Here is a 19,158-nt window from a genome sequence, read left to right as displayed (position 1 = left end):
TTCCACCAGTTTCCCTTAATTCATTGGATTTCAAAAGAAGCTGCCGGTCTTTATGTGATTCTTGCACACTTGAGTGTTTGTAATAATGTAATTTTTTAAAACCGACTTTGTTACATAAACTCTGACACACTCTTCCTGACTCCAGCGTTAAAGTTAAGATCTTTGCTGGCTCACTCAGGAAGCAGATGACATCCATCATATCGTTTGTTCACAAACTGCACTTAAAGTGACTGATGGGTGTCAGGGAGGCTCTGGGATATTTTTAGCATGACTGTTCGGGTACAGGGAGAACCACTACAAATACAGGTCAAGAAAAAGCCACATGTTTGACTGATCTGAAAGTTTTGGAAAAGCACATGACTTAGATCAGGGGTCGGCAACCCAAAATGTTGAAAGAGCCATATTGGACCAAAAACACAAAAAAACAAATATGTCTGGAGCCGCAAAAAATGAAAAGTCTTGCATCAGCCTTAGAATGAAAGCAACACATGCTGTATGTATCTATATTAGTTATAACTGGGTACTCGGCTGCAAATGTAGCTGCTAATGTCTTTCCATATGACTCTTTTTGTTACGCGAAACTATGGAAGAGTATTAGGGCCAGGCAGGAGAAAAATAAAAATAATATTTTAGAGGAGGAAGATTTTTTTTCATCATGCACTTCGAGAAAAAAGTCGAAATTTCGAGAAAAAAGTCGAAATGTCGAAAAAAAAGTCGAAATGTCGAGATTAATGTTGAAGTACAATTTCGAGAAAAAAGTCGAAATGTCGGAAAAAAAAGTTGAAATGTCGAGATTACGGTAATGTTGAAGTACAATTTCGAGAAAAAAGTCAAAATGTCGAGAAAAAAGTCGAAATGTCGAGATTAAAAAGTAACGGAAAAAGGAAGAAAAAAGAGAAAAAAGAAGAAAAAAAGAAGAAAAAAAAGAAAAAAAGAAGAAAAAAAGGGAAAAAAAGAAGAAGAAAAAAAGAAAAAAAAACATTTTTGAAAAAGCTCCAGGAGCCACTAGGGCGGCGCTAAAGAGCCGCATGTGGCTCTAGAGCCACGGGTTGCCGCCCCCTGACTTAGATACTGTTGGGAGCTGTGAAAAAACACGCTGCTACTGTATCTCTTTGTTTTGTTTTGTGTTTTTCAAAATATTGTAAAATTAAACTTTCAAAACTTTTCTAAATGTCTCTCCTTCTTCAAGCAATATTCAACCTTTTATTCTAAGGCTTATATAGGATGCTTGTTAGTTTTACTAGTGACGATTACGAGTACATGTCCTATTTGTCTTTTAGAGAAAAGAATGTGATGAAGATGAGAGGAGCAACATCATCGGAAGTTTTACGATTGCCTATCAGCAATTGTACCAGATGATACCTGAAGTCTGGAGACTTTGCTCTGGCATTCCAGTGCAAGGGAGATAATGTGACTCAACTCTGCGTCAACATGCTCTTCCATCTAACAACTGTACTATTTTGAGTTGCAGCCCTGTGTGTGGGAACTATGAGACGCACTGTAGGTAGAGATGTGATACTGATGAGCACTTTAATCCACAAGCAGAGACTTTTCTTTATAAAGGTTAGCTGGGGAGATGCTGAGGAAACTTTCACAGACAGACAACACGGCATCTCAGAGTGGGAACCACTCCCGTTAGGTCTGCAGAGATGCCGGCAGCAGTACCTGTAAGGGCGTGCTCTCCGCAGACATGGATGTGAAGCCCACGATGTCGCTGAAGTAAATGGTGACACTGTCGAAAGCTTCCGCCTGCACAGTCTCACCTCTTTTCAGCTGCTCCGCTACTGAACTGCGTAGAGGCAGAGAGAGGTCAAGGTTCTGCAATTATAATATGTTCAGAAAAGCACAGAGGCATTAAATGATTGCAGGATACAAAAACAATTAATGGACCACCAGTTTATTCAGCTGATATTATTTTTTCAGCGTTAGCTGAGGATTTTAAATGATTTGGCTGGATGCCTGGTCATTCTAATCGTCTCCAGATGTCAGATAATCTCTGTTCACGTCAGTTTTTCTTTTGATTCATCGATACAAAAGGTGGTAAAAAAAACATTTGCTCTCTCTCTCTCTCCGGCTTTTTAAGTCTGTCTGGCTCTGATGTACGACGGAGTATTAGGGCCAAACTAAAACAAAAAAAATATTGGAAATTACGAGAATAAAGTCGTAAAATTACGAGAATAAAGTAATAAAATTACGAAAATAAAGTCATAGCCTAATGTTGCGAGAATAAAGTCGTAATATTACGAGAATAAAGTCGTAAAATTACGAGAATAAAGTCGTAATATTACGAAAATAAAGTCGTAAAATTACGAGAATAAAGTCGTAATATTACGAGAATAAAGTGTTAATTTATGAGAACTCTAACAGGAAGAGCATCGTCTCCCTGTGTTAAAATGAGGAATATTGAGCATCTTGTGAAGTTATATTTATATATTTATAATATATTTAATATTACGACTTTATTCTCGTAATATTACAACTTTATTCTCGTAATATTACGACTTTATTCTCACAACATTATGACTTTATTCTGGTAATTTTACGACTTTATTCTCATATTATTATGACTTTATTTTCGTAATTTCCTTTTTTTTGTCTTAGTTTGGCCCTAATACTCCGTCGCACTGATGGGGGAGGGAGGGGGGAGGATTTGCTAATGTGGTGCTTTCATGTCCATCCCGTTGTCTCGCTTTAATGAGCAGTTGTCCTGTCAGATTTCTGTGGTCCTTTCCATCTCCAGCAGGAGCACATCACAGGGATACGTGTTTCTATTAATAACGCTCAGCGTCAGGAGCAACTGTGAGTCTTTAATGAACACACAGGTTCAAGCGCAGCTGAAAGTGTCTCTGGGACTCGCTGGTAATTCACCGATTTGCTACGTTCAGGCTAATTGGGGCTTTGGGACTTGGACTGACAGGACCAGAGTGGGAACACAAAGGAGACTCTTTTCTTACTGGGGTAAAATTTGATAGAGGAGGTTTTCTGCTTTCCGTTTCTCCTCCAGGTAGGCCTGAGTTCGCTCCTCCACCAGGTTCTCCAGGTTGTTGGCGTATTGCTCCATCCTGGACAGCAGGTTGTTAAGAATACTGGTGCTTCCCTCCCTGTGGAGCAAACACAACACACACAAAGAGACAATTTTAGTTCAGTTTTAAGTAACTCAGTAACTCACAGAGGTGTCAAGTAACGAAGTACAAATACTTTGTTACCTTACTTAAGTAGAAACTTTGGTTATCGATACTTCACTGGAGTAATTATTTTTCAGACGACTTTTTACTTTTACTCCTTACATTTTCACGCAATTATCTGTACTTTTTACTCCTTACATTTTAAAAACAGCCTTGTTACTCTATTTCTTTTTGGTCTTTAAAAAAAAACTATCCAGTTAAATTGCTCCATCCAGATAGAGTGAATTTGGTTGTGGTTGTTTCAGATGTTCTTGTCCAGTTTTGTTCTTACATCCATTCCCTCAGATTCCTGCAACTAAACTTGGATGTACATTCCAATAAAGGTTAGGATAAATGATAACATGCCTCTGAAGTTTGACTTTTTGCACCATTACAATACTTATAGGCAACTAGTCATCATATCTCCTGCTCTCTGAAACACATGTTAATGCTCAATAGTACACATATATGATTCTTTAATATATTTGCATTATACTAAGATGCATTCATTTTCAATGGCTTTTATCCTTAATGGCTTTTTTCCCCCTTACATTACTTTTACTTTTATACTTTATGTAGTTTTGAAACCAGTACTTTTATACTTTTACTTGAGTAAAAAACTTGAGTTGATACTTCAACTTCTGCAGGAGTATTTTTAAACTCTAGTATCTATACTTGTACCTGAGTAATGAATGTGAATACTGAAGACACCTCTGGTAACTCACTAAGTGTCTCAGAGTTAATTCAAGTGATTTAAGTTGTGCAGGACAGAATCAGCACCAGTGAGGCAGATTTCAGTCTATCTGGCTTCAAAAACAATGTGGCTAGGCAATAAATCAAACAGCAGGAAAAATGAAGCTGTCTTGTCAGTTTACTTTGTAAAATCTCCTGCTTGTACTTGACGTAAGCGTGAAAGACGCCAAGTGAATTCCTTGTCGTTAAACATTCATAACTTTTGTGGAAGCTGGTGTCCAGATGATGAGAACTCTTATGGGAAAGAAAAAGCCCTTAATAGTAACAATAATAATGATAATAATAATCATTTCAGGGTAGTAGGTGGAGGACCTCGTGTTTTGACTAATAATTGTATCCATTTCCTGACTCATATGGTGAAAGGGAAATGGAGAGATACAAAAACTGAAAAGATAAAAATGAAAGACACTGAGGCGGAGATGCGTCATTTGCCACAATGAACTCAATGACATCTCACTGTCAGGCCTGCCAGGTGAACACCCAGTCTGTAACACAATTTCATAGTCCAATTTTATTTTTCAGTCATGGTTGGGATTATTTTCTTGAGCAGAAACACTGAACACTGCCTGGTAGTGTGTAAACTGATTTGAACGCGTAAACACAGTGTATAATTGGTTCTATGAGAGAATAGGAGCAGAAATAGTTTGGGCACCTTGACAAAAGTGCATTAATATAAGAAGCTACATGACAGTATATGTTATGGAGGTGAAAGATTGTCACTCGCAGGTTGCGTGTTGAGTATTTGACGAGCAATTTCTCCACCAAAATCGCTACCAGAGTGAATTAGTTTGAGTAAATATTAGTTTTGCAAGATACTTTCTTCCTTGTTAACACGCAGCATCCTCCGCATGTAAACACTCAGCTCCATAGCCCTTTTTGCACATCAATAAATCTGTAAAATGTGCAGAGAACTGAAGTCATGGACTTTGCAGCAGGAACGCTACATCTGCATCGTCACATGCGGTTTATACTTGCATCTCCACTTTTCAAGTATGACTCTGCTTTATGAATGAATGAATGAATGAATGAATGAATGAATGAATGAATGAATGAATGAATGAATGAATGAATGAAAGCTTTGTTCCGAACATGGGAAAACATAAAAAAACACATAAGTCAAAACAACAAAAAATAAACAAAAAATAAATAAATAAAACAAAACAATGTTACCATGTCCGAAAAGGAGTAGAAAGAAACATGTGCTTATTTAATCCTACCCCTTCTCCCTTCTCAGAAATTACAATCCTCAGTTGATTTCAGTATCATATTACATATTTACATTACATATGTACACATTTACAAACAAAGAAAATAAATAATGTGAGTAAACAAGTGACTAAATGATGTGTGGAAACTAGGGCTGGGGATCGATTCAAATATCAAGAATCGATTCGATTCGGATTCTTAAGATTCAGAAACGATTATCACGCTTTGATTCGATCCGATATTGATTTGGGTTAGTGTTAATAAAACAGTTTTTTCAGCTGTTGCATGAATTATATGACTGTCTAGTTCTGCAACATATTAATACTAGTATTATATTGAGATTCAACAGCAAGTATTGGCAGCTAATGATGCTGTAAGGACCAATCAGCTCCCAGAATGCCGATAGAACTGCATTTGGTTTTTAGCATTTTTTGCAAATGTAACCCCAAGACAGTATATAAAGTAATGAAATATAGACAATTTATGCAATTATAACCTAACACTTTAATGTTTTCATACCTTTAAACATATTTAAAGGCAAAAACATGGCACCAGTTATTCTCGTGTCCAACAAAACATTCCTTTTTTGGGGAAGAAAACCAAAAAAACAAACCAAACCAAAAGTTGTAATGTAATGATGGAAAAAAAAACATTAATAAATAAAAGAAAAAAAAATCGATCTTTAGACATATGAATCGATTTTTAGGAATTAATATGAGAATCGATTTAGAATTGGGAAATCGATTTTTTCAACACAGGCCTAGTGGAAACACCTGGTGATTGTCAAAGCCCTTCATCCTCCCTGTTTCCTGTGAAAACCCTCTTTTTGTACCGCTGTTTGAACTGGCTCATGCTTGGATATTGCTTGAGCTCCGCACCCAAACTGTTCCACAACTTCACTCCACATATGGAAGTGGTAAATGTTTTGAGTGTTGTGCGGAGTCGGACACAAATAGGTTTTAAATTGTTCTTCCCTCTCAAATTATAATCCCCATCTCTGTTAAAAAACAATTTTTGAATATTTCCAGGAAGCATGTTGTTCTTTTTACATTTGTTTAGTACTACGATGTACAGGTATGGGTGAAAACTCTGCACATGTCCATGCTGGGATAAATTTACCAAACAGAAAAGACAAAGCACCCAATAAAAGTTTAAATGAAAATCCATTAATGGCATGTTTGTTGCGAATTTCTTTGATTATGACAACCATGCAGCGACTACTACTGTGATCATGTAACATAGGTTTTTATTAAAACATGTTGTATAATTGTTTCAAGACATTTCCACATTCATAAGCTTACGCACACACGCACGCATTCACTGCTACGGAGAAAGAAGGTGAGTCATCCACACCACTGTGGCAGCTAAAAACATCAATGTCTGGCATTGTCCCAGTTTCTACTGGGTCACACCTCCTACACACACCCACATGATGTTGGAGTTTAAAGCAGCAAATAACAGAGGGAGACGTGATGGGTACCGACTCACTGAATCCCGTCACACAGGTCACTTTTTGTGGACTCTACCGCACATCACAGAAGCCCATTTTTTCTCATTAAGGATCCAAACAGGCAGTAAATATGAAAACTGTCAAAAAAGACTTAGAAACATGGAGAAATGAATCCTTTTCCTCAGGGAGGTTCATTATCTAATGGTAGGGCATGCACATTTCCAAATGTTTATATTAAAATTTGAAATTCTAGAAATATATCTGTAAAAAGTGCAAAATGCGAGTAAGTGCATGCATTGATTTTGAAATCATTCAATCGTGTATTTAATAGAAAATAAAGCAAAAAGATGATGAAACAGAACTTGTTCATTTTGCTCATTTTAAATTTGATGCCAACAACAGAAGAAATGTGACAAAAGACTGGAAATGTTTTGCTTTTCGTAATATTGCACAACTAACCAACTGGTTCAGTTGTAATACAGCGATGAGATTATGTGAGACAGTTTCAGAGGTGATGTTGGGAAGGGTTTAATTCCCCCTGAAGGACTTATCTGGTCAAAAACACAAAGACACACTGCAAGAGTTTTACAGTGCAAAGCAAAGATCACTATAAGCCTCAGCAGACCCAGACTCTTGCAATCAAAGCCACAATTAGTGCATACATTTTCTTTTGTAAAGTTTGAAAATGGAAAAGAAAGGAAGACTTGTGCAGACACTGGAGCTCTCAGATACAGCTGAACCAAATCTCTGATGTCACTGAGCTTGTTAGGACTGAAGCTTGTTGAAAGTAGTGGGACATCAAAATTTGATTTAGTGAAATATTAAATCGAATTTTCAGAACTCTGGAAGCATTCTGTGAGGAAAAAAAACAGAGAGCTGAAGATAAAAAGAAATCATGTCTCCCGTGCAAAACATAGATCCTCAACAGTTGACAAAGCACACAGTGGACTGGATCCATCAAGACGGACATCCCCGGAAAGCATTGTCTTACTATGGCAACTAAAACTGTTTTTTTTTTTTTATGTTAAAGTGTCAGTTTCAGTTTTTGAAGGAGTGTCATGTGGCTCTTGTGGTGCCCCCTCCCTACTACCAGTAAAGGCCAGGGAAGTTTATTTGTAGTAAGTGTTGTAAGTGTTTCACGTAAAAAAGATTTAAAAAGACATCCGTCCACGAGGGGCATGTTTTAGATGTTTCTTTGCATCAATAGACTGACTCACAACTGATTCAAAAGAATGGTCATCACCAGCATGTCATCAAGGTCTGGACAAGTCTGTTAGTGACAGTCACTCGTCTCAGGGTGTGTTAAAGCAGGGGAACGTCTAAAACATGCAGGACAGCAGCCCTTGAGGAATCGAGTTAGACACCCCTTGTACGGTTTTTACCAGCCTAACGTTGTTATGACTACTACATCCCACCGCACGGGGTGCGCTTGACCGGCGAAACACACACGTGTCACACACGTGTCACCCTCAGCTCCAACAACCATTTTCTTTCCACGGGTTTATTTTCTTCGTTAGCAACTTCACATATGCCAACTTAAACAACGATCGTTGTCAGCAGGTAATCAACTGAAACATATAAATATAAACTGTATAAATACAAACATCTCTACATTCATTTCACAGACATATTTATGATATTTAACACAAATTAATAATAATAATAATAATAATAATAATGACTTGGTTTTATATAGCGCCCTTCTGCCTTCAAGGCACCCAGAGCGCTTTACAGAGATCATTATTAATTCATACACATCCTCATTGGTGATGGTAGCTACGTTTTGTAGCCACAGCTGCCCTGCAGATTGACGGAAGCGTGGCTGCCATGTCGCACCAAACCGACTCAAACACTCCGACCACCACCAACATTCATACAGATTCACACAGGGCAATTAAAATGATTTCTTATACTAAACTCACCAGCTCAGCTTCACCGGTAAACCGAGTCGCAGTATAAAAAACCACAGAAGAAGAAAATTAACGTTCGATATTGCGACCGTTAGAAAAACCGTTTACACCACCAATAAGACAATATGAACTGTAGAAGGCAAAATAACATGCCTGAACAAGAAAAATTCACACACCTCACACTTGGGCTACTTGTGCGTGACCAAGCAGGCCACAATAACCTAAAGGGTATATTAATATACCAATGAAATACACAGATAAAGTGCAACTCCTCAATTGAGAAAACACAAAAACAACATAACTGTCCAGTGACACCGATGTGGTACTGAGTCCCACATTCAAATGTCCATACTTTCAAGTCCTTAGGAGAGTAAGTTAAGCCTCCTCCTGCTGCTCTACTGGTAGCAGCACCACCAACCGTCTGACGTCCCTGTGTAGCACTGTTGAAGGACACGGCTCCTGGTTCCTCCTGGCCTGGGCCACGCTGATAGGAAGACTATGACAAACCCTCACCTTGACGTCTCGGACAACACCTTTATCCTCTGGACACGCCTCCTCGACATGACCCAGCCTGAATCGGCTCCAGTGCGTTTTGGTCTGCAACCCGTACCAGGTCTCCGACAGAGACATTCCGGGCTGGGGCGTGCCACTTTTGCCGGACGAACAGGTGAGGTCCTTCCAATTGGCTCCAACGCCTCCAAAACTTGTCCACCTCCACCTGGACTGCTCGCAGACGACTGAACGGGTAAGTAAGGAAGTCAAAGGCCCATTCCCAATACACCTACCACCCCTACTTTTCAGAACCTACCCCTAAATTTTGCGCGTTCCCGTGAGGGTAGTGGTGTCCCAATTCCTCTTTTCATCTAGGGGGAGTGGCTTAAACGAGGGTTAGTGAGTATCAATCTAGCCCTTCAGATCGAGGGATTTCCGATACTCACTAGCTGACCGAGGGCCAGAAAAATTTCCCAGAATGCTTTACGTCATCATTTGCAGAATGAATAAAAAAAAAAAAAACATGGCGGACATTTCTTATTTTTAGTGAATAAAATAAAATATTTTGAGTTAGTTAGTTGAGTTTGTCTTTCATAATATTCACTCAGTGAATGTACATAATCACTCGTTTGCTCGTTGTTACGAAGTCTTTTTCAAACCTCGCCAGAATAAAGGCTGATTTATGGTTCCGCATTACACCAACGCAGAGCCTACGCCGTAGGTTACGCGGCGACGTGCGCCGTACGCCATAGGCTCTGCGTCGATTCAACGCGGAACCATAAATCAGCTCCCGAGTCGGCAGGCAGTTTTCATCCCGAAATTTTCGGAGCAAATTTCTTAACAGGCGTAGCTACAACTGTTAGATTTCATCTATTAAACCAACATTTATCTTCCTAAATGATTTATTTCAGCCAGCGGTAATTCTCAACAGAGCTGCAGGTTTCTCCCCGGGACGACGGCGCAGGTTGACCTGGCGATCACGTCTGTACTCCGGCTGCTGCTGCTGCTGCGGCTGCTGCGCCCCGGAACGGTGGCTCTTATCATCTCCGAAAACATCAGATCAAATTTCTTAACAGGCGTTATTTGGATAAACTGAGCCCAGGTTGGGGATCTTAACGGTTACTTTTACGCCTGAAAAAATATTAAAACTTAATAAAGTGGCATATTAACAGCGCTACAGCTGAAATTAAAACAGCTTTTAGCTTTCAGCTTCCTGATATGGTGTGACGTATGTGCAAACGTAACTACGCAGTCGCTGACGTACCCGAACGTAAACCACGCAGTGACGTAGCAAGCAAAATTCGGGGTTGTGCTGAAAAGTAGGGGTAGTGGGAGTATTGGGACTGGGCCTAGGGAAGATTACAAGGGCCCTAAAATTTGTGGCTTCATTTTTAGGGCTAGTGGTAGTGAGTGAGGGCTAGTGGTAGTGAGTGAGGGCTAGTGGTAGAAAGTAGGGGGTGTATTGGGATTGGCTCAAAGCCCGGGGTGTCACTCCTAGGCCCTGCGCGACCCAACAGCAACGAGTTCGGTGTCACTACGTCCACAGTTTCCTCCTGAACCTGAGCCCTGGCTCCAATCGGCCTCTCATTTGAAAGGTTGGCAGCCAGGTAGAGCAGGGTTTGGAACTCCAGGATGGTCAAATTGCCCTCCTCCCCAACACTGCTCAATGACCTCTTCAACACACGGACAGCTGCCTCCGCTGCCCCATTCCGATGCAGCCAATCCCCTGGGCTAAACTCCCAGACCCAGTCAGTTCCAGCCACAACCGCTTTCCTTTCACTCCAATTCTCTCTCCAATTCACACACCCCTGTTTTAAAACTTGCATTGTGAAGTGAAAGAGTTTAAAAGCATACATTAAAAACAGACAGACATACGTTAAAAAGAGTTAAACAAATGAGATGCAAGAAGTAAAGATTGCAGTGCATTATGGGAGATTTCTGAAATGCAGCAGTAAATAAAAAGGTTTTCAATCTTGACTTAAAGCAACTGAGAGTCTCAGCAGCCTTGATGCATTCTGGGAGTTTGTTCCACTGGCAGGGAGCATAAAAGCTGAACGTTGCCTTATCGTGTTTGGTTCTCAGGGAACAGAAATAAGATGTAACTCTGACGACCTGAGGGTTCGGGTCGGTTTGTGATGGACCAGGAGATCAGAGATGTATTTTGGCCCGAGAGCATTCAGTTATTTATAAACCAATAGCAGGATTTTAACATCTATTCTGGGACAGACAGGAAGCCAGTGTGAGGATCTAAGAACTGGAGTTATATGGTCTCATCCCGGCCATCTTTCGCAACACATGGGTGCTACTTTATGATGCCACTACAGTAAGTTACACATCAGCAACAATGAAACTAAGAGAAGGGGCTGCAGTTGGCATCGCGCCAGAGGCGACTAAGACATTCGAGGAAGTAATGACCAGGTAGGTGATCAAACAAGAATAAACATAAATCTTGGATTGTGTTGTAATGACCCTCTGAGCTAAAAATGGCCAAAGCTCCTTTGTGTTGGGATGTATCATCTTTAACTGAGTCGGTGTGTTTGTTCACCTTTTTTGCTTCAACGCTTCATAGTAACATCCAGTGGCGGCTGGTGCTAAACATTTTTTGGGGGGGCGCAATTTACCTTGGCATACATAGGGGAGTAACAGTACACAGAAGTCACGGTTAGGTACAAGCTTGGTACAATGGGGGAAAAAAAAAGGTAGAAAATAATATTTGGGTCCTTTAATTTTGAAAAATGTAACCATCCAACAATGACTTATTGGTCATAAGTTTTAGTGAAGCAGTTCAGTTCTGCTGCAGTGGAAAAAGAAAAACTGAACATAAAGTAGGGGTTTAACGTTTCAACAAGTCCACTGTTATTTTGAATAGCTTTTTTCTTCCTGGTTTGGGTTAAGTTTATTTTACACATTAGAGAGAAGAAAAACATTAACATTTCCATTGTTCTGTCTGGAATTTATATTATTTGAAAAGATAACATTCCTTTCTTTCAGATATTTGATCAACAAATATTATTTCAAAAGCAAGTGTTATTTAACCTATTTAAAACAAACATAAAAACCTGGATTGTGTAGTCTGATTCTAAAAAAGACAGGGAATGAATTGTCCAATTACATTAGATTAAAAAAAACAACATACGAGTTAGTCACGATACTGATCGTGGATTTGTTACTGATAACTGAGTTTCTGGGACACACACGACTGCGTCCCTTTACGAATCCTCAGGTCACGTGCTTATCAAATGTTGGAGAGCTTACACTGGATTCTGTTTGACCGGCGCCCCTTATTTACGGAAGTAAATAAAATAAAATAAAAACATTTTGGAACCAAATAAATATTTAAACATTTAATCACTATTGACAGTCACCCAAAGACTGACATTACAGCTTCTTTTAATAATTATTTGCATCTGTTACGGCCCTGTGGCCTCTGTGTCTGCTTGTGTGTGTGTGTGTGTGTGTGTGGTTGCTCTGCTCTGCCTCTTCCCAGGTCCCGCTCCCTGCCTTCCCACTCATTGATCACACCTGCAGCCAAGCAGCCATGATTGGGCGTGGCCAGCTACAAATACCTGGGGGGAGCTGCAGTTCGGCCTCTCTGTGTGGGCCTTTGTGTGTGACGAAGCCGTGTGTGTGGCAGGTTTTCTCCAGGCTGCTGTGGTTGAAGTCTGGCAGATCAGCTTATCGGCTCTCCTAGTGGGGGGGAGCCCGCTTTATGTTGTTTTTTCTTAATAAATGCGCCTCGGCTCTTTTGAAACATTGGTCTCCTCCCATTTTATCCTTCGGTTCCCACCTGTGTTACTCTCCTCATTACCTTTTGCCCATGGGGACGTAACAGCATCTTACATGTTTTTTATTGTATTAGGGCCCAAGCACTAACAGTGCGAAGGCCCTATTGTATCTGTAGGAATTCTTTTTTTTTTCTCCTTTTTTTTTTATTTTTATTTTTCCGACAAAAGGAGGGCCTTTTTGCCCCCTAAACGTGCCCCAAAAGTCACCAAATTTTGCACGCAAGCCAGGCCTGGCAAAAGATTTGATATTTAATGGTTTGCATTTATCGGCGTGGCAAAATGGCTCAACAGCGCCACCTAGAAAACTTCGTGCCTCAAGCCCCACAATATGGTTTGACGTACATGCACGAAAATTGTTACACATCTGTATCATCTCGCAATTTAAAGAAAAGTCTCTTGGTGCCATGGCCGAAACTGAACAGGAAGTCGGCCATTTTGAATTAATCGTGTAATTTTGGCGCAATTTATGCTATTTCTTCGGTTGCTTCTTCGCCCGAACCGTAACGTGCACCCAGGTGTGTTATACATCAAAATGTGCGTCTTGATCCTGCGACGATGTGCATTACTTTTCTCAGTCAAAAGCGTTACCCTGGCGACAATAGACGCCAAAAAGAGCGCCCCCCCCCCCCTTCATCTAATTGGTCCATACAGAAAAAACTTCTGTCCATACTTTCTGCCATAACTTTTGAATGGTTGGACATAAAGAGTCGTGGGTGTTGTCATCTGCTAAAAGTCCAGGCCTTGGTACACAATGGATTGCCTGAACAATTAGAAAGTTGAATTTAACTACTAGCAAAATTTATTTATAGTTGTTAGTGTGCAATAAAAAACTTTGAGGAATATTGCACTGAAAAACAGTGATGCATTTTTTTTATTTCTTTCTAGTTGCCTTGCGCTTCCAAGTGTGTTGACAATCGATTTCTAAATGGCCAGTTCACTCATGCAGCGATTATCAAACAATCATTCTCTTCAGCAGAGATGTTAAGACATGGCTAAATAAATCTATATTACACTTAAACCCAAAGATACGTTACACGCTGCAGCTTCAAAGACAAACAAGCTAAAACAAATATCCGTCAGAATAAAAGAGGTTACGGTTCCTTATCGGGTGGACTTGTTAACCCACCATTTTTTTCTTTTTCTATCTTACCTTTTTTTAGAACGCTTTAGTGTTGCATAAAGCGTGGAATAATATTTAGTTAGTATTACTTCTGATGGGGAAGAGTGAGAGACGGGGCATTCACGGCCAAACCATTTTACCGCTGAACACCCTTCTTGTTCCTGCACCCTTCACGACGAAGCTCACCCTCGCACCGAAAATAACAGCCCATCCATCACGTCATGTCACCAACATGCATTTACCTAATGAAAATAACCAGCAGACATTAACGCACAGGCCCCTGAAGTGTAGGGCTTCGGACGTGTGAGGAGGGACTTTGCACGCAGCCGTCAGAAGCATCCCTGAGTGCTTCGGAGGTTATCAATCACATGGCACTCTCCACTTCAAGCCACTCCAAACAGAAAACTATACATCAGCAGACCTGTCCTGAGTGGAATTATGAAGCTAAGAGAGGAGAGGTCAAGTCGGGAGGAAAAACACACCAACAAACGCATCTTTTTATAGAATCATATCTAAAGACCACACCTCCACCATACATGTTTATAGTTTTATATCACTTCCATACTGATAAATACATTAGATGGTTTATACAATTAATTCCGTGCAGAAAAAGTTTTTACGGCAAGGTAAACATTCCCCCATCTACTAGGGGTGGGTATTCCCAAGGACCTCATGATTCGATACACATCACGATACTTGAGTCACGATACGATTAGTGCTGTCAAGCGATTAAAAAAATTGAGAGATGAATTAATTAAGATTTGTAATTAATTAATCTAATTAATCTCTTTTTTAATCTCGCCTAAAAATTGATGAGAAAAGCCCTCAACTTGAGGTGTTTTCCTTTGAATTCATTACATTATTGTGGCAGATCAAAAGATTGATATATAACAACAACAAAAGTGGCTTTATAAAGTATTTTTTTAACAGACTTGAACAGATGCAGTCCTAGCTATTCACATCCACTTGGCAAGATCATTCCCCAGCCTCTCGGTCGCAGACGTGCGCATGTGCTCTCCTCCAGGTTAGTTTGGGGAAGAGCGTTGCCACAGCAACATCGTTGCTGCTAACGTTAGCTGTGGTTACGCTCGCGACCGGGTGCTTTGCGTTTATGTGGCTAAACTTGAGCTGCTTCTGTGGTGAGCAAAGTCCTTTCCACAAAGAAAACATATCACTCTACCTTCATGAATCGGGTCGGGGCGTTTTACAAATGTAAATTCCCCATTCACTGGACCAACAACTTCCACATGCTCCTCCATTTTCACCTCTCTTCTCCGCTACTCACCGCCCCCCCCCCCCCACCTGTCCAGCTACATGGGAGTCTACCAGCGTAGCTAACCACGCCCACACAGGGACAGACAATCAACATCCACTTCAAGGTGTGACTGACCGTTGTTTTCCACCCACAACTCAAGCACAAGAAGCCCACCTAAATTAAAAAATAGATTAAGCGATTGAAAAACACAACATAAATATGCCTGTAATTAAAGGAGCATGATGCTCCTTTTAAGAAATGAGACTCATTAGCCCCACCCTTCACCACGACGGCCGTCGGGGGTACTGCAGCCAACAGTGAAGCCGGCACGGGAGAACGGGGAGAACGCACATGCAGCGTCATGTGACGTCACATCCACAGGACAGCGCGGGAAATTCGGCCCCACAATTGCAGCACATTTTGCAGCACAAAGCCTGTTCAAGGCGGAGAGAGATACACTAGAGGGCTCATTCTTTTTGGTTTGGAACGCTTCATCTGACATTATTACTAGAAAACTTAAAACGTATACAATTTTTTTCATAAATCCTGCCTCAATCCTGCCTCATGCTCCTTTAATTAATCGCAATTAACGCGCTAATTTGACACTCCTAGATACGATACAACATTGCGATATACAAATTTTGCGATATATTGTGATGTTATACATAGTCCGCTGAAAACTGTAAAAGGCATTATACGTCTTAAAATCCGAGTTGCACGTACATCAGATTATAGTGATAATTCATGGGACAAAACATTCTAAATCAAATCATCCATGCTGTTTTACTGTAACTATACAAGCTAAATTTACAACATATTTGCATGTTTTTCATCTTATTTACATAGTATGAAATTAACATTAACAATATTATTCAAGCCCATGTATACAACAAAGTCGTACAGGATTTACAACCCATCTGAAACATGATTTATTATTTGAAAGGAAGAAAAAAATCGATATTCAAATTTTGAATATCCATATCTAATCGGCTGGCAAAGTATCATGATATATTGCCATATTGATATTTTTGCCCATTCCTAGCATCTACACAACTCCACAAAGAGAGGTACAGAAGTCCAGCCTTACCATGAGTGACATGTGACATCAACAGGTGGAAATCAGCTAAATAAAATGTGTCATTTCACGTGTGTGACTGCTGCACACCATGACTCAGAAAGCTCCAAGATGCCAGTCAGTGTAATGAACCATGACCCATGTTTTGATGTCCACGCCACATATCACAGGACTCAGAGACTGATTGCAGCTGGCAGGCAAAACATTTCAGCCTCTGGCAACGCCACGCGGCATTCACTCAGCCACTGCGCTTCATCTCCCCAGCCTTGATTTTACCCCAACAGTCTCTTTCCTCATACTGGAGGTTGAAAAAAAACACATGTTTACTCTTTGGCAGAATGGCTCGATACACCTCTTTTTGAGGACCAATGATGCTTTGATTGAATGACCTTTTCATGCTCAAGGTTGTATGTTTCTTTTGGCTGCATTGTTACAACAAAGGGAAAGAGTTTTGTCCTACACCAATGCCACAGTTGGTGTTTTTGGAAACCTTTGGAAACTTGACAAAAACATTAAAGTTCCTGTAACATATTTTCACCAAAGGTTTTTAATCTAACTGTGGAATTTGTACTATGTAGTTCATAAAACTCTGCGGCTCTTCATTGTCCTTGAAGAAGATTATGGCATTTTTCTGTATGAAGAATATGATTATTTTTTCCTGTTTTATTTGTTGAATATTTTCAAACTTCCATCCGAGCATGTATGAAGCCAAATCAAGGCCAAAAGTTTTGCTAATTTGAAAATAAAATTTGAACCTGAAAATTCTTTTTTACAGTTTCAATTTTTTTTTTCAGTATCAGATCTTTTTTTCAGTTTCAGAACTTTTTATTTCAGTTTCAAATCTTTTTTTTTCAGTTTCAAATTTTGTTTTCAGTTTCAGACTTTTGGCCCCGATGTGGCGTGGGGGGCGTGGCATCAACTGAGAGGGGCGTGGCATCATGAGTGACAGCAGAACAGAGAAGTCGGGGGACGTTCCTCAGTCATTTTGCCTTCAGGAAACGTAGTTATCAGTAGAAGTTTGATTCAACACTGTATATACACCATATTCACGTGATTGGCAGTGAAAAAACTGATATTAGTGACACATTTCTGTTTAAAAAGCTGTTTTAGACCGTACTTGACACCAATCACAGTATAAAAGCAATAAACTATGTCAGACTGTACAGTTCAACAGCCACACTTTAAAGTTTGACATTTCCCACTTCCACATCCTACCAAGTACGGTCTAAAACAGATTTTTAAACAGAAATCTGTCACTAGTATCAGTTTTTTCCACTGCCAATCACGTGAATATGGTGTATATACCGTGTTGAATCATACTTCTACTGATAACTTCTGCAACCTACGTTTCCTGAAGGCAACATGACTGAGGAACGTCCCCCGCCTTCTCTGTTCTGCTGTCACTCATGATGCCAGGCCCCTCTCAGTTGATGCCACGCCCCCCACGCCAGATCGGGGCCAAAAGTCCAAAACTGAAAAAAAGATTTGAAACTGAAATAAAAAGTTCTGAATCTGAAAAAAAGATCTGATACTGAAAAAAAAATTGAAACTGTAAAAAAGAATTTTCAGGTTCAAATTTTATTTTCAAATTAGCAAAACTTTTGGCCTTGATTTGGCTCCATAAGCATGGAGTTCTCAACGTAGCGCTCACATGCTGAGCTTAGCGGGCAGGACAATGACAGACAATGACTGAAATAAAACAAAAACGGTCTCATTTCCAGTACTATGAGCTCTGGGAGGAGGATGGAAGAGTAGAAAATTTGAACATAATCAACTCTGTATTTAATTGTGATTTAATAGTCCGCTTGCGTAAAATACTTTCTTTGTGTTTATTTTGGTTGAGTCATGCAGATAACTTTGTTCTTTAAAGGAAAACTGTGTTAGATTAAGTTCTGGGAAGGATTGTTGGTCTTACTTGTTTAGTTTGGCCATGTAGATCTTGATGTGGCCAAAGTCAGGCCTCTCTGCAGGATCTTCAGCCCAGCATCCCTCCATGAGGATGGTCAGCTCTTCTGAGTGGCACTTGTTGTCTGTTGTCGGCCGAAAGTACGGTTTCTGACCGTTCCTCACCTTCTGTACAATCTCTGGAGGGAAAACCAGGCAAAGGTGTCTTGAGTCACTATTTTAGCCCATGTCATTTCACATTTTATGCATTCAAGCCAGATTCGATGACTCAATGATCCAAACGCATGCAGTGAGATAAACGACTGAAAAAGAGGAATATACAGTATATAATATAATACTTTTTCATACTTTTAGGCCAGTAAAAGCATCAACAACACAATGGTCAAAAAAAAGCTTTTCGTACTTAATGAAATGCGTACAAATTGTATTTCTAATGACAATTTATTGCATAATTTAGCTTGTATTTACCAAATCTCTTGGCTCTGCTCTCATCCTGCTAATGCGGGCCTGCGAATGTCTCGGTGAGAAGTCAGAATGGTTTTAATTTGTGGCTTAAGTGTAAGAAATGAGTCATAGCTTGAAGGTAAAGTGAACTACTTTCAGGAATATTGTTATTCTTTAATAGTGTTGTATTTCTGTTTTGCTGCAGTGTGGATTTTCTTTCCTTCTTTAATCAAATCAAGTCAAAGGTTTTTTGTCTCCATAAAAGATATCATGAATCACCCGTTGCAGTGATCTGGAGAATAGATTGTTATTTCAGATGATGAAATTCAAGCGCTGGTTTTCAAACATCCAAGCAGCAGAGGACAGGAGCAGCTTTCACCGCTTCTCAGCTTACTAATAGAGAAGCACCGTCTTCTGCTGCGATTAGCTTTGAGTGTAACTGCGACTAAAAGGTCAATGAAAGTCATCACATGGAGGAAACACTCCAGGAACTGTAATTGCTTTGGCTCTTCGCGTTTTTCTTGCTTACACGAAGAAGTAAACAGTGGTTAGTGTAAAAGTGGACGCCGATGGACGCGCTGGTCAAACGTCACCGAGCA

General features: G+C 40.1%; 1 protein-coding gene across 1 annotated transcript in view; it reads right to left on the bottom strand.

Moving 5' to 3' along the window:
- npr2 (natriuretic peptide receptor 2) overlaps positions 1–19,158 on the bottom strand; it is a 90,137-nt gene that overhangs the window by 9,120 nt on the left and 61,859 nt on the right. Inside the window, exons 15-17 of the mRNA XM_061734487.1 lie at positions 18,126–18,294; positions 2,955–3,101; positions 1,666–1,789 (exon numbers count right to left, since the gene is read on the bottom strand). Coding sequence (XP_061590471.1) covers positions 1,666–1,789; positions 2,955–3,101; positions 18,126–18,294 — 440 coding nt within the window. The remainder of the gene's footprint in view (positions 1–1,665; positions 1,790–2,954; positions 3,102–18,125; positions 18,295–19,158) is intronic.

Source organism: Cololabis saira, chromosome 11 (assembly GCF_033807715.1).
Source record: "Cololabis saira isolate AMF1-May2022 chromosome 11, fColSai1.1, whole genome shotgun sequence".
NCBI lineage: Eukaryota > Metazoa > Chordata > Actinopteri > Beloniformes > Belonidae > Cololabis > Cololabis saira.
Note: the sequence above shows the minus strand (reverse complement) of the source record. Positions and strands in the feature narration are given on the sequence as shown.